At 44.2% G+C, this 15,355-nt stretch overlaps 1 protein-coding gene across 5 annotated transcripts in view; it reads right to left on the bottom strand.

The window, feature by feature from the left end:
- Window positions 1–14,366, bottom strand: part of UPF3B (UPF3B regulator of nonsense mediated mRNA decay) — a 747,911-nt gene extending 733,545 nt beyond the window's left edge. For 4 of the 5 annotated variants that reach the window (XM_069612693.1, XM_069612694.1, XM_069612696.1 and 1 more), the window contains exon 1: window positions 14,041–14,295. In XM_069612693.1, the coding sequence (XP_069468794.1) occupies window positions 14,041–14,151 (111 nt within the window). In that variant the 5' untranslated portion in view covers window positions 14,152–14,295. Of the gene's footprint in view, window positions 1–14,040 lie in introns of all 5 variants that reach the window. The other variant, XM_069612697.1, reaches the window with a different exon arrangement.
- Between the last annotated feature and the right edge of the window lie 989 nt (window positions 14,367–15,355).

Raw genomic sequence — 15,355 nt, 5'->3', positions numbered from 1 at the left:
GAGGAGTTTGTGGTGGGTGTAAGTATGAGAACAGCTATATCGAATGCGTCATAGTATCGCTGTGTTCTAGTTGAGTGTTGGTGTATAGGAGAGAGTAAACGTGGTAGTGTGATATGGTGGTTATCAGTTAAGAGCTTGAGATCGAGCTCTCCATCGGTACCATTTATTCCATTCGTTTTATTTGCTCAGTCCGTTCATTCCCTTTAGTCAGTTCATCCATTTCGTCTGTGTTATCCATTTAATCTGTTAGTCTTTCGATCATTCCATCCGTTCAACCCATCGATCACATACCTTACTCCATCCATTCTGTAGACCCATTTCATCCTTCCCATCCATTTAAAGTGTCCAATCTGTTTCATCTTTCTTATGCATTCGATTAGCTTCATGTGTTCCATCCATTCCGTCAGTTTCATCCACTCAATACGCACCATCGGTTCCATCTGCACCATCGGTCCCATCCGATTCCCTCTGTTCCTTCAAATCCCTCCATTCCTTCAAATCCCCCATCAGCTCCAACAGTTCCGTCCATTTAGCCACTCGATTAATTCCGTCTGTTCTATTCGTTATAACTTACTCGTCCTTTTCAATCGTTCAATCTGCTTGTTCGTCACATCCGTTCCAATTCTTTCCGTCCAGTCCATCCGTTTCAGCTGTTCTATCCACTGTACATGTTTCGTTCATACTGTCCATTTTTTTCTTTAATGCATCCGTTCCATCCACTGCATCCGTTCCATCCACTGCATCCCTTTCTTCGGTTCACATTTGCTCCTTATGGGCTACCTTCCATTTGTTCCATCTATTCCGTTTGTACAGATAATGCCATCCGTCCCATTCATTCCAATCAGTATGTCCATTCCGTTCCATCCATTTCATTTGTTCCATCCACTCTGCCTGTTCCATTCATTCCATCCGTTGTGACAAGTAGACTCAGTTCAACAAGCTCTCTGTTCTATCCGTTCGGTCCGTTTCATTCACTCAATCTGTTCCCATCCACTCCTTCCGTTCAATTGGGATGAGAGGGCAGGTCGTATAAATCTTTATCGTACAACAGGGCTAGTAGAATCGTGACCCTGTAATAGGTAATTGCTGGTGTTAAATAAAATGTACCCAACAGATTATATGCCTCAGCTGGGCAGAGAACACGCTGCACTTCCTTTTCAGGAGTTCTAAATGCGCGATTTTGAATCCCCCTACCGTAGATATTGACGCCTAGATAAACATACCCATCTGTGCTACCAAGGGAAATCCCATTAATCCTCCACATGAAAGACAGACGATTCTTCCTTCTGGAGTCTCCCACCGAGATCTTTGTTTTGGCTGCATATATCCCAAGGCTATGCACATCCATAAACAAAGATAGTTTTTGTCCAAGGAGTGCTGTAATCCAATCGGAGTCTGGCCCAGTATGACTAAATATGCGTAAAGTAAATATAGAAATGACTGAGACCACATCCTCGGCGATGAAGAACCAGCCCCCGACAACAACATGCTCATATCAAAAGATGCAGGTTAAAGAGCATATGAGCAGACATGCAACCCTGCCCAACTCCTCGGCGTGTGCGTATAGGCTACAACAACCCTTCCCTGGCATTCAGCAGGACATGAACACTTGTGTCTGTGTGAAGAGAGACAAGAATTTTTAATAGGTAGTTTGGGATTTCCCGGACCTTACGCTTCCATCAGAGAATGCCTCTGTCCACATTGTTGAAAGCTGCGGTTGAGTCTACAAAGCATACATAAAAGGGGGTTCGTTTCTATCCTGCAGCAGCATGGAAAGAGTTAAGCCATTTATAGCTGTGCCTATCGTTTCGAAAACCCCACTGATTCGGGTCAAGGCAGTTTACCCTGCCTATCCATTAATTCAGGGATTCCAGATATATTGAGTTGAAGATCGTACCGCTAGAATCAAGAAGGGTGATAATTCGAAGGAAACGCCCCATCACCCTTCTTGAAGATTGGCACAACAATGGCCTCCGTCACGACTCCGGAATAACTCTGCTCCTAAGAATCTATGCCAACAGGAGGCTCAGTGTCATCTCCCATAAGTCACCGTCCTGCTTCATTAACAAAATTAGAATTCCATCAGGGCCTGCTGCTCTAGAAGGCTTCGCTTTTTTACATTTTTATTTTTTTAATCAGATCTTCATTTAATTCATTAGCCACCTGGAAAGTCCACACCTCTGATTTTTCAGTTAGAGGACAGCTCTCTACGGACTGCTCTCCGTCATACAGGTCAGCCATACACCCTCTCCAATTGGATTAGTTTGCAGAGCTTCTTGATGCTCCTCCTCATTTAGAACAGACCAGAGGGCCCCTGTATCTTTTGCCTTCATAATAGCCAACATTATTTCTCCTTCAGGTGTAATAACCATCCCTGCTGCCTCTTCATCTAATTCTTAAATGATTGAAGAAACCCTTTCTTCTTTATCAGATAATCATCACCTATCCCTTCTTTCTTTAAGTCTCGAATACTTCTCCAGGGATGCCTCTTTCTTGTACCAGCACATCGTAAACTATGTGATAATTCATTACTCCAACCATAGGCATCCTCCTTGGTTTCACTCTCAGAGACTGTAGAAACTCAGTAATAAGCTAATTCGCATAGGAGATCAGACAAGTCGTTTCATAATGAGACCAATGACAGTTCGTCAGAGCTATTTTTAGCAACCCATTACGTTTCGCAATTGAACCACATCTCAATCTTACTCTATTCCCCAAATTGTTCACATCTAAAATCGATTGCAGAAGAGTGCAGTTCCTGCCTCAACTGCCAGTACAAAGAGGTCCCCACTACACAGTGATCACTCAGAGTAGATCTACTGGTGCAGAGGTCATCACAGAACGCTAACAAAATGGAGGGGAAAGGAATACATAATCCAAAAGTGAGGAGCCAGTATTGGAATACCAGGTTGCCATTAGATTAAACCAGGCCTCCTCCTGCCTTCGTCTCTTAGTAGAGAGCTGTTTGTTTCTTTTCAATACGAAGTCCTGGTCTTCCCCATGGTAACAATTTAGAACTACTATCAGGACAATCCCCGCCCCCTGCCAAACCACTCTTCCAAGACTCCTTCCACTAAACCCTCATACTGAACCAAACTAGAGTTCCAGTACAGATTCATCATTAGCCACTCACTTGGGCTTCCATGATCTACCGAATCCCAAACTAGCCCCACTGCCAGAATATCTGGGTGGCCAGAATGCATCCTGTATGAACATCCCAAGTCCCCTCTTAGGGCAGTAACAAGCCCTCCGACCCCCCATGACAGCCTACCCAGCACCCCTTCTATTGCCTCCAATCAGTGCGTGGACTACAAAACCATATAATACCAGGGTCCTCTCTAGCCAGGTTTCTTGCAGATTAAGAATGTGGAACTTTTTTTATAGAGTGAATGATCACTGCCAGGGTCACACAGATGGCAGAAACCCTTAAAATTCCATTAGGCGATCTTTAAATACAGATCCTATTTTTTTAAATCTTGCTCCCCTTTGTATGAACACCTGCCAGACAAACCGGTAACCAATTAGACTCCTAGCCCGTATTACAGTCCTCCACAAAAAGGATCTTTGAACCACAACAGATAAGTACCTTCTTCACTGCCACACCTTGCACCGGGCCGTTCGCCCCTCTCCCCAAAGTTCCCTCAACAGTGAAGTTTATGATGTAAACCAAAGCCCAGAGCGGCAACCTAGCCCATCAATAAATCAAATATAGATTTAGACCGGATATGCAGGCCAACTACATCCACCCTCTCCTCGAAAGGTCCACAAACACAATAACAGTTGAAGAAGTTATCCTCAATGCGGGAACGTTAGCAAAGATCTCCAAAACATTAGACCCGTTTAAGTAAACAGGGATATAAAACCCAGTCAACTGTTCCAATGTCAGTAAACCAAATACCATAAGAACTTGGGGTCACATTTCAATGAGGAACTATTTTTTCCTTTTTATTCGACCTTCGTAAGAAGTGTGTGGTCCCCGAGTCTATAAATCACTTGCTGAGTCTTCAAGAGTGAGGTTTTCGTAGAGAAAAAAGAAAAAAAAAATTAAAAAAAGGAAGCAATGAATTTCGTCCATAGAGTAAAGTTATATAATGTTGTTCACAGGGTATCCCAGGTTGGTTTTTGGGGTATCCTTAGTTAAAAAAAAATGGTCGACCGGTTTCGATGAGTTTAATTGATCATCTTCTTCAGGACCTTGATTTTGGCTTGTCTCTATGAGATCAAGGGTATGGGAGGGACATAGACAGCATCATCCCTTTTACCGTGTGTCACGAATGCTTGCTGGTGTCTGTGAGACGCCGAAAGAGTTGTTCTGTTTTTTCAGAGGTGGAAACAAAGGTACTCGAGGTGCCAAGGCCGCTCGGGCAGTTGCCTCTTTGCCCTCAGGCAACGCCACAGCCGCTACCACTCAGTCATGAGGCCAGGTCCCATGGTTCGCCGGTTGGGGGAAGGCTGGCGCAGCATCTTGTAGAGTGGCAAGCCATTACTTCGGATGTGTGGGTTCTGGAGATCATAACCCACGGCTACTGTCTTCCTTTTCGGCAGAGGCCTCACGACAATCCACCAGGGAACCTCTCTTTGAAGTGTCCGGATCCGCTCCTTGCGCGGGAAATTCAAGCCCTGCTCGAGAAAGGCGCCATAGAACCGGTGCCTGTAGCGGAGAGGAACAAGGGATGGTATTCCCCTTATTTTTTGATTTCGAAGAAAGACGGGGGATTGAGACCCATCATGGACTTGCGCGGTTTGAACAAACTCCTCAGGAAGGACAAGTTCAAGATGGTGACTTTCTCAAGTCCTCCAGGCCCTTCAACTTCAGGACTGGTTGGTGTCTCTCGACCTCAAGGATGCTTACTTCCATGTGCCGATCCATCCCAAGCACAAGAAGTACCTCAGGTTCGCGGTTGGCGAATCGCACTTTCAGTTTCGGGTCCTGCCGTTCGGATTGACCTCCGCCCCGAGGGTTTTCACCAAGCTTTTGTCAACGTCAAAATTTTCTTTTTTCTCTACGAAAACCTCACTCTTGAAGACTCAGCAAGTGATTTATAGACTCGGGGACCACACACTTCTTATGAAGGTCGAACATTGTTTCGAATAACACTTCGGGAAAAACTGTGAAATCTAATTCAACGTCTCCCTGAATGTGACTTAGTAAACCAAATACACCATCCTGAGACTTGTCCTACTTAGCAGAGCTACACCCTTGCGTATAAGCTGCAGATGAAAGGCCAGATGACACCCCTTTAGTCACAGGAGACGCCACCTTGGATATTTTCTTTACAGGTATAACTTGTTTGTGTATTGTAAGGGGGTGAGCCAACATCTCCGCCCAGGTCATACCCTCCTAAAGCAAATCTGATGCATCAAGGGAGAGGTCATCGTGTTCCACACTATTGTTCAATGTGGACGATTCCTGGAAAGAGGTATTGGGCCCCCCAGTTGGTGCAGATAGCCTCACAGGCCCTGGCTGTAACAGAAACGGGGAAAAAAAAAAAAAATCGAGCCTTGCCTCATGGCCAATTAAGTTCTTTTCTTTGGATCAACTTGGAGGAGCCATTGTTGAACCTTGAGCCGGTACCACATCAAGTTCTTGAACATTCTTAATGTGAGCCAGCGGGGGTGGGATCGAGACCAAAGTCTGGGCTTCTCTTAATAGCGGATGCAATTTTTGTTGCCAGAGAACATAGGAATTTCCTGGAGCCACAGGTTTTCCTCAAACAACTTGATTTTATACTTTTAGATTTTTTTGCCTGTTTCACTACCAAAGATACACACTGAAGAACGTCACCCAATGTAGACAGGTTAATACATTTTTCTGCCTGTTTCAGAACCAGAGATTCACGATCAAGGGTGTCACCAGAGGGCCCTAAATGGAAAACACCCACTGTAGACATGCAGCTGCTGAAGAATCCTCTCCCAGACTGATAGGGGCAACCAAATGTTTGCTTTTAATTTTTCTCTTTCTGGGAGGAGAAGGAAGGGTGTCCCGCCACCTCCTCCATAACCATCGGCCACCTAAAAGTGGAGTCTGAATTAGCCCCCCTCTAGACTGTGGAACCTAACCCACTAAAACAACCTCAGCACTTTCCTGAAATGGGTGGTCAGTGTTCTCAAGAGTTCCTGAAGCCTACAACTCCCTGCTGCACCCCTAGGTTACAACTAGCAGGCAGCTGTTTTCCCAGGGTCGAGATAAAACCTTCCAAAAAACAAAGTTTGCCCTGGAAATAGTACTTAGTTCACATACTTAAAAGACTAAGTGGTTGTAACCCACACCCATAGAGTTCAGTATGCGGGACAGGATAGGAAAAGAGAAGGCATCTACCACCTGCTCCCCATCTGCCGGCTGGTCCGGGCTAACATTAGTAGATGGCCCGATCCCATATCTTAGCTCCTGGCCTGGCGAGTATTCTGCATCCCCAAAGGATAAGTCTACACCTGCAGACAAATGAATTGGCGAGCAGACAAACTGTCGTGAGACCCAAAAATCGGGGAGGCTAGACCGGGGATTGGTTCTTGTATGTAGCAGCGGCAAGGATGCTACAGTGTGATTTTAAAGAGTCTGATGGAAAATCACTTCCTCGCGCTCATTGTGAATTAGTGATAAGTATGGTCTTAAGTCCAGAGAAAGGCAGACCCTCTTAGCAAGCTCATAGGACACAACCATGCCCAATATTGACATATCTGAGACGAAGTCCTTATTTAAAATATCAACTGATCCACAATTGATTGGCCGATCCACAGAATTTAGCCGTGCATGTATCACCAGGCCACCGTCTGCCACCCGAGGCACACACCCACCAGCCGAGTTACCAGCACAAGGGAGTTTTGGAAACCTTGATCCCCCTTTCCATACCGCCCCTTCCCTGGGCGTTTTTAACAGCCCCATGTACCCCTGCAGAACGAACCTGGAGCAGTCCGCAGCTCGGCACAGTTCTCACTATCATCCACAGTAGTTTCTTTAACAAACAGATATTAAGAGGAGATGTTAGCGCCATAAAGGAACCACTTCTCAGAATAAGCCATGCGGCAAGCTTATCCAAGTTATAAGCAGTTGTTTGCAGAAATCACCACACAGGCAGCGGCCCCACCAGTCGCAGGCCTCAGACCAGCCGCAGACCTCTTTCACTCACACATCCACGAGTGCTGTGCGCCAGAAGGCGGTTTTAAGGTGGAGTCTGCCTTCGCCTTGCTGACGTCGTCCCTCTGTGTATCTTTAAAGAGATAAGTCCTTTAATCCTCCAGCACGTTGTAAAAAAAAAAAAAAAAAACTAAATGTGCTCCGTTGCACTCCGCACAAAGTAATACAGAGAAAGGGTCTTGCTGCAACCACTGCAGACCACTTTTGCTCCAACTTATAAATTGCCACCATTGTCCCCACCTTGCAGACCTATGAGAAAACACCATTTGTACATAGTGCATTAAAAGCAATGGAGTCCATAATAGTTGTATATGTTTGAAAATATCCAAGGGGAAACTTTTAAGACCTGTGCATTTATTGCCCGAATAATCACCTTCCCTGTCTGTTACACGTCCACCTTTCACAGTATAATGAACACAGCCTATATACGGAGATCCAGGTACATTTTCTCACTATGGATGACTGTACATTACTATACTCTGAAATCTGCCTTGGAAACACAATCCAATTATCACACCAATTTAGGACAACGCTACTGCTACCCTTTTTTCTGAACTATGGCCCACGTAACAGGATTAGCATGCACACTTCCCGTCACAAAACATTTGTACCCTCCTGCCCCTTGTGTTTGTAGCACCTAGTCCTTACATCCTCTTCCTCTTACCTTCACCTCGCCCATGTTCGCCCACTGCCCATAATGCAGAAAATAACTGGACTGTGCATAATCCTCTGCCATTTTTAAACAAATTATTGTGTCTTGGGACATCTTTACATTGAATATTCGATCATAAATCACAATCAATATATTATCAAATAAGAAGCCTATCTGGATCATAGTTCTCACTTCTAATAGCTAACCACAACTCCTCAAAAAACACAATGCAATGTGCCTGTATCTGTCATATTTAAAAAAAAAAAAAAAAAAAAAAAAAAAAAACACATTTAATCTTTGTGATGTTATTCAGAAGACTATGTAATACCTTCCGCACAATCGGGCAACTTTACATATTTCTGTAATCTTTAGTAAAAACGCGATACAGAATCTAGGGGTGGGTAATTCAGGTTGCAAGGTACTAGCCAGTCATAACAAAGTCACTTACACACAGCATACCGTTTCTTATTCAGCAAGAGTCAAATATCACTAGCCAATGGCTAGTGCAGAGTGAAAATGTTGGACCCAGACCAAATGCCTTTATGTGTTGACATCAGTGACATTGTAAATTCTGCAAGTTGCGCACCCATCTTTAGTTACATTTACCTATGGAAAATATCCACTTTTCTAGTGATGGATTCATTTTGGAGAAATATCCCCGATCAGCTTCCCCCCGAATTTAACAATATCCCTGATCTGACACCCCCAATTCAACAATTCACTCAGCATTCTGGGACAAGAAGCAGGCTGTTTTAAATGAAATATTTGGTTTTATTTGAAATAATGAAGGCAATAAAAACGGTAGCCCCTAGCTTTAAATGGTGGGAAGGTCACCAAGAATACTTCAAATTAATAAAAGGCAGCTTGTCTACAGAAAGGAAATGAGATCTGCCTCCTGTTGTCTCACTAATATGTTCATTTTAATGTACACAATTCATATAAAAAAAATGTGAATGACCAGCCTAGACAACAATGGAATTTTCAAAAAGCTATGGATATGCGAAACTAAGTACTTGATTCTCTGTTTTAAATAACATAACTGAGAGGTAACGGTCCTATAATACCGGAAATATGAATATAATTATATTGTACACTTATACATTTGTACCAGCAACCTATTATATCTAGCATGAAAGAGATAATAAGTTTCCGATATCTCACACACAGTAATTTTGAAATAGGTTTTATTAAAAGTGCAGTGCTTGCGAAATCTACATGGGATGAATTATATTTTGTAACTATTTCGTAATAGCATTGATAATTAGACAAACGATTTGCTATCATTTTAGTTTATAAGCTTGAACCAAATAGTGTGGCCAATGTGGTAACCCAAATGCTGGTGTTCAGGAAGCAAAGTATTGCGAGGGGTTAGACAGATGTACCTACTGACCATAAGAGTTGTAAATTACCTTCTGATGGTGAGGCATGGAGCCGGAAGAGGCTGATGCTCAGGAAGGGGCCTGGGTGGTGAGGCAGGATGTGTCCATGGGGGGATTGCTAAACACAACTGTTAGCAACAGTCAAGACAGTACCCACTAGGCCCCCGAGTGAGGCAGTGTGATAATCTCTGCTTGCTATACTCCAAGCTCAATGGCTTCAGCAGCAAGCACCGGACAGGCCACTAAAGATTAATTGTGGGGAACGAAGACCTACAGCGAAGGCCAACTGAGCTTCCACTGGAACGACTGCTCCTTGGAGAGAACATAAGAAATATGATAAAGTGGTAAGGACAATGCAATGTCAACAGACTACAAAAAAAAGTCCATATGTCTGCTAATTACTGACAGGACAGATCATCAGTGAGGTGCTAGGTAGAGGGGCAGCATTAATGGAGCCTCATGCCTGTGATATCCCTGGCTGTTTGTGCAACAATGCATGCAGCCGCTCGGCTGGAGAGAGGCAGGTAAGTTAGCAAATGTTCACCTTCAATATATATGTATATGCAAATTGTTGCTCTTCAAGTTTAGATAACTTGAAGACGACAAACGTCTCATTCATGCTCATAATTGGCCCTGCTCATACATTGTCACAAGTGTATATTTTGCCAACAATAGGCAGCAGCCAGTAGCTCCTTTTGCACGCCAGATGTGGAATAAAACGAACAAAAGAATGGGCTAAATAAATTATTGCACTGTTACTGACATAATTCTACATCAGTTTGCAGCCACTCGCATTCTTTCTGGTAACATCATGCACTATTTATTGCTTCTTTTGCTTAACAAGTCCAAATATTAACCCTATCCTGGGCCATGGCTGATGGTCCATTGTGTAGGGTACTATTTATGATATCCCCAAATTAATCCTAACTTTTAGTCTAATTATAACCCAAATTCGAACCCACAAAAACTATTGAAAACGCCACGCCCTTCACTCAAATGCATTAAAACACTCATATTACCCTCAGCTTATGGAACACCACAGGTGGGAAATCTTTTGCTCTCTGCGGTCTATAGGAAATTGTTTTCCAACATGTGCAGGAGGAGAATATTCATGTGTCACCATGTTTTTCAATATAAAAAAAATACTACACCATATGTTTATGGATCAGGTTAATTTCTCTGAGGTCGAGTAGTTACTCAAGTTGCAGGTCTAGCCGGATTTTAATGATTTTGAGAGACCTGAAGTAGCAAGTTGCTTTGATAAAATAGTTTTTCGATCAGCACCATGGACAAGACTTTGGGCAATGACTCAGGTTTTTTTGATATTGCAATATATGGAACACACTACCAGGTAGTAGCTTGTATTACGGCTGGCCGATAGATTGAGTTTTGGAGGTCTATTGATATATTTTCAAAATCGATATAGGATGAGACAGTATCTTTAACATCAAACACACACATTTGCAATTTTGTATTTACCGTTTGATATTTACAAAGCTTTATGTATTCTCAAACCGGAAGATGAACCCTGCATTTGCACTTTATTTCAATCAATGGGCCCGATTACAAGTTGGCCGGTACAGTAATAATGTTCACTGGAACATTGCCACACCAGCCAACTACAAGTTTAAAAATCACTGGTGTTACTGGTGCCGGTAATACCGGCAAATCCCCCCATGGTGTCCCCAAAAACTCCATGGAATGGGGATTTACAACCATTGCCGCCACTTGTAATTCAGCGGTAATAACGCTGGACCAGGTGGCGTTAACAGTACAACAGTTTGGTGGTATCTGGGAGGATTTACTGCCCAGATACCACCAAACTCGTTACGAGGTCCAATATCTTATAAATAAAGGGGTTTGTGACATCTAACACGTAGTTGGCAGCTTACAAATGAGCATTTAACCCACACACAATATCAAAATATAGTTCGTAGATCACCATTCCGCAGAAAAATATCAAGCTATGAGTTTTGGTCCACATCGCCCAGCCCTAGCATTCACGTACAAGCATTGGCTTAGCAAATTGGAATCGAAGAAGAATTAACAAGTTAGGAGTCCACTTAAGGCAGAATCCTATTTCTGCACAACATGACTCATCAAAATGAACTGACTTGACAATTTCTTGTAAAGCCAGATATCATTTGATCCTGTGAAAAACCAAGGAATTCAATTATAATTGGTTACTGGTAGAAACAAGTACTGCCCTGCACATTTGTGGGTTCTAGGACAATCTATTTTAAATGTACTTTCACAAAATGTTCATTCACAGTACGAGACCCACATTCGGTGACATAGCTTGAAAAAAAGGTTGCGGAAAACATGTGTGTTATCTGGGATTTAATTAATTGAGACGTTTGTGTAAATAGTCTAGGGTCACAGTACTCAAATTTGGTTTGCTTTTCAAAAAGGCACAGGGCAGGTTGGGCCACTGACGCGGTACAGGCAGTACCGCTATATTGCACAGACTGAAAGGAGGAGCCACCTACTCCCGAAATCTCTCAGAATGTTTTTTTATAATCAGCCTTTGCATTCAATCCAATGTGGGAAAAGGCCCATTCAAGAAAATGTCCCGTCTATTTCCAGATCGAGCTCTTTGTTTCCTCTTTTGCCAAAAATCCCTCTTCTCCCTGTGCATTGAGTTTAAATAACCACCAAACTCCCTCAAGCCCAGGGAGCGTATCTCTCCAGGACTGAAATCTCTACACTGGCTCCCAGTGGCTGCGAGGATAAAGTTCAAAACCCTCTGCATTGTCCACAAGGCCTTCTGGGGCCTGGGGCCTAAATACCTTCAACTCTCTCTTCCTAAATATCTTCCTTCCCGATCCCTTTGCTCATCCGTCTCCAACTCCCTCAGGGTCAGCCGCTTCTCGAAGCAACGTGCTGGGGGTAGGTCTCTCTCCGCGGCAGGGGCCTCCCTCTGGAACAGCCTTCCTGCCTCCCTGAAACTTGAGGAGAACCATCTCCGGTTCAGGAAGCACCTCAAAACCTTCCTCTTTGCTTCTGCTTTCTCTCTCCCTCTCCTCTGCTAATTCTTCGCTGAAACTGCACTGAATCTGCAACTGGGCCACTCTCCCCGACCCTGGGCCCAGCCACTCTCCACTTGCACTGCCTCCCTGGCAACCCCTGCACTGCGGGACTGTCTCTGTATCCCTCCAGCCCCCCCTTCCCAGCACTTACCTGCACTTACCTTGCACTTGCCACCAGCTGGCCCTCCTTATTTATTATTTATTTTATTCTACTTACCTTGTACTGCACTTCTCCCTCCCCCCCTTGCACTTCCCCCTCTCCCCCTTACACTTCCCCCCTCCCCCGCTTGCACTTCTTCCCTTCCCCCTACCCCTGCGCGATCTGAATGACACCTGGCCTAGTAGGATCGTTGTCTGTCTTCCCCCTGTTCCCCCCTCCCTGCCTCGTCGCGCCTTGAAACACTTGTGTATAGGCGCGTTACAAATGCCATATCATATCATATCAATGAAGTATCATCTGATGTGGCATTGCATGCTAAGGAATCAGCATCAGAGTGGGAGGGTAGTGAACCACAGATCCAAGGGGGGGAGGAAATATATTTGTATGTTCTATAATAAATGCTTACGGTCAGTTGGCACATAGCTATGACATTTGTTTATACAAAAATACAGTGAAATATGGATGTCATTTTCAAACGGTGATTGGTTTAACTTCTCTTCAGAAGTTGTCCTGCAGAATCTATCATGATTTAAAGCATCTTCTCTGACTAATATATGACGTGATCTCACAGAGTCTAAGAGTATGCGTTTTAATTCCGTGATATCATTATGCTAATTGCAAATGTCCGAATTAAACGGGACCAGAAAGAAAGGCTCGCACATATGCGATCGAGTGCTTCCAGACTAAACAAAGTTGACAGATCGGGGGTTTGTTTACAGTTTTTTCCTGATTTCAGTGACATCCTGGCAAAGAAAGTTGAATTTGCAACAACAAATCATCCTGTGTGGATGAAAACGACATAAAGTAAAGTGATTATAAACAAATCCGGCATCCCCCGCTGGAACATCTGGGAGGGGGTTTTAACTAATAATTATTGAGGAGGCACCAAAGGTGATCCAAAGCCTATTTCCATTATTGAAGTACCACAAATACTCATCACCAGCAATGTTCAAGGTTAAGGTGTGCAGTATAAAAAGTGTACACGTTTATCCCATACAACTACATTATCCGGGTGTGAGGCACCATTAAAAACACCAGGCTCCTCGTCCTGTCACGCATAGCTCCCAACTCACACGCTTTTGGCGGGTATCACCCGCCTTGTAAACAGCGGACTCAGCCGCCAAACCTCATGCACGCCCATTCATTTCAATGGGCCTCTCACCCGCCAAAAGTAAAACCGGGTGTTTTCACCCGCTTTTGCGACATAAATGGTTGAGAGCTATGCAGCATGTGCCATCATCTAACATGCTTATGTGGATCCGTGATTAAGAAGTTGCTTCAACATCGACCCGAAAGGCATCGCATCATAAAGTTGAGCAGGTAACAAATCTTCGTTTTATTAAAAGGTCTTCCTCCCACCGCTTCCAGATAATCTCTTCCTTTGAGACGATTTGAACGGGCCAGAACAGAAGAAGGCATTCGTGGATATAAAAGAAAGCTACACACCCGCCACGCAGTCACTTAACAACTACGACAGTTTCGTGTGCATGATCGCTGGGGTCAGTATTTCTAACTTCTGACAGCGGCGCGTTATTCACGTTGACTCCCCCCCAAAAGCAACTGGCGCTGCTGCGTTTGTTATAAATGGCCGGAATAACACGGCCTTGACGTGCTACAGGGTGCCAGCACCTATCTACTTGGCCTGCGAGCTGGCACCACTCGGTGGTATATACTGTACTGCGCACCTTGCTGAAGACCTCCTTCTTCTCCTTCATCTTGTCCTGCCGATCCGTGTCCTCGCCCCGCGGCTCCATTCTTCGCTCCCGGGGTTTGGTGTTCTCCTTGTCCTCCTTCATGGCTGTGCAGGGCAGGCAGGGGTCTGGACGGGGGCCTTCCGCGCGAAATGAGTAACTGACACGCCCGGTGCTCTCTGCGGCTCAACTGTGCAGCTCCCTCAAAACCAGTGAGCAGCAGCGGCCATCAACTCCGACAAAACACGCAGCGGCACAGCGTCACTGTCCCAGCAGACGGCAGACGACTCATAGAGGTACACGGGGCCCGTAAACAAGACAAGGCAGCTTTACTGACAGAGGGCTAAAATAGGACCAATAGTAGCGCCATCTTGAAAGATTGGCGCCCCTTGCATCATACCCCAAGGATCATTGCAAAACCAGGGAAGCAAAGAACCTACCGGACATTATGTGTCACCACAGCGCTTAGCAATGTATGAGGTTATCGATTTGTGAACATAGCTTACTCTTTTTTTTATATAGCAGAAATACATCTGAAAATTCGGTGTAGCACATATCACATATTTGTATTGAATTATACAAATTTAAGTACAAAGAACAATAGTTTCAGTCAAAAAGCCAAATCTTTCCTACATTTTCTGCATTTAACGGTTGCATATAACGATTTACGAATTATTTTCGTTGCAAAAAGGCCAGCGCGGAAGTCGCTTTTCTTTTTAACTAGAAGCCGCCGTCAATTGCCAGTGAACAGAAAAAAGGTCGTGCGTCGCTGTGTCCTGTACGTACACTCTTGTGTGATAATACAATACCTGGTCTCACCCAGTAGCAGTGATAAACAGGTCTCTCGCCCTACACTACACTGCCCTTTCAACATCCCAAAATGATTGCAATTTAAATACCTTTGTAGACAACAAATCAGGCAATATCACACGCAGAAATTAATTTTCATTACCACGTATTTATGTTAATTATTGTAAATGTTAATTATTTTCCAAATGAAAGGCACTCTCCTAGATGTTTCTGACAAAATTTCTGTTGCTGCTCAGTGCTGTAACACAAAATGTGGGGGCCCCTGCGAGCCATGCAATTTGCAACTGTGGGCCACTTTTTCATTGGTGCCCGAGATATTTATGCCCCAGTCTGACCCTAAATGCTAGCTAAGAAGACATTTACTTGCTGACTGCACAATTGCCCACACCTTCCCCATGTAAGCAAACACATCATATAGGCCTTACCACTTATGTGAGTATACAATGCCATGCTAAAGAAAGAAAATGTTCGGCATGGCTGCCCCATTGTGCTATAAACC

Source organism: Ambystoma mexicanum, chromosome 5p, assembly GCF_040938575.1.
Source record: "Ambystoma mexicanum isolate Mex_15411 chromosome 5p, UKY_AmexF1_1, whole genome shotgun sequence".
Taxonomy (NCBI): domain Eukaryota; kingdom Metazoa; phylum Chordata; class Amphibia; order Caudata; family Ambystomatidae; genus Ambystoma; species Ambystoma mexicanum.
The sequence above is the reverse complement of the archived record's forward strand: the minus strand, read 5'-3'. Positions and strand labels throughout refer to the sequence as shown.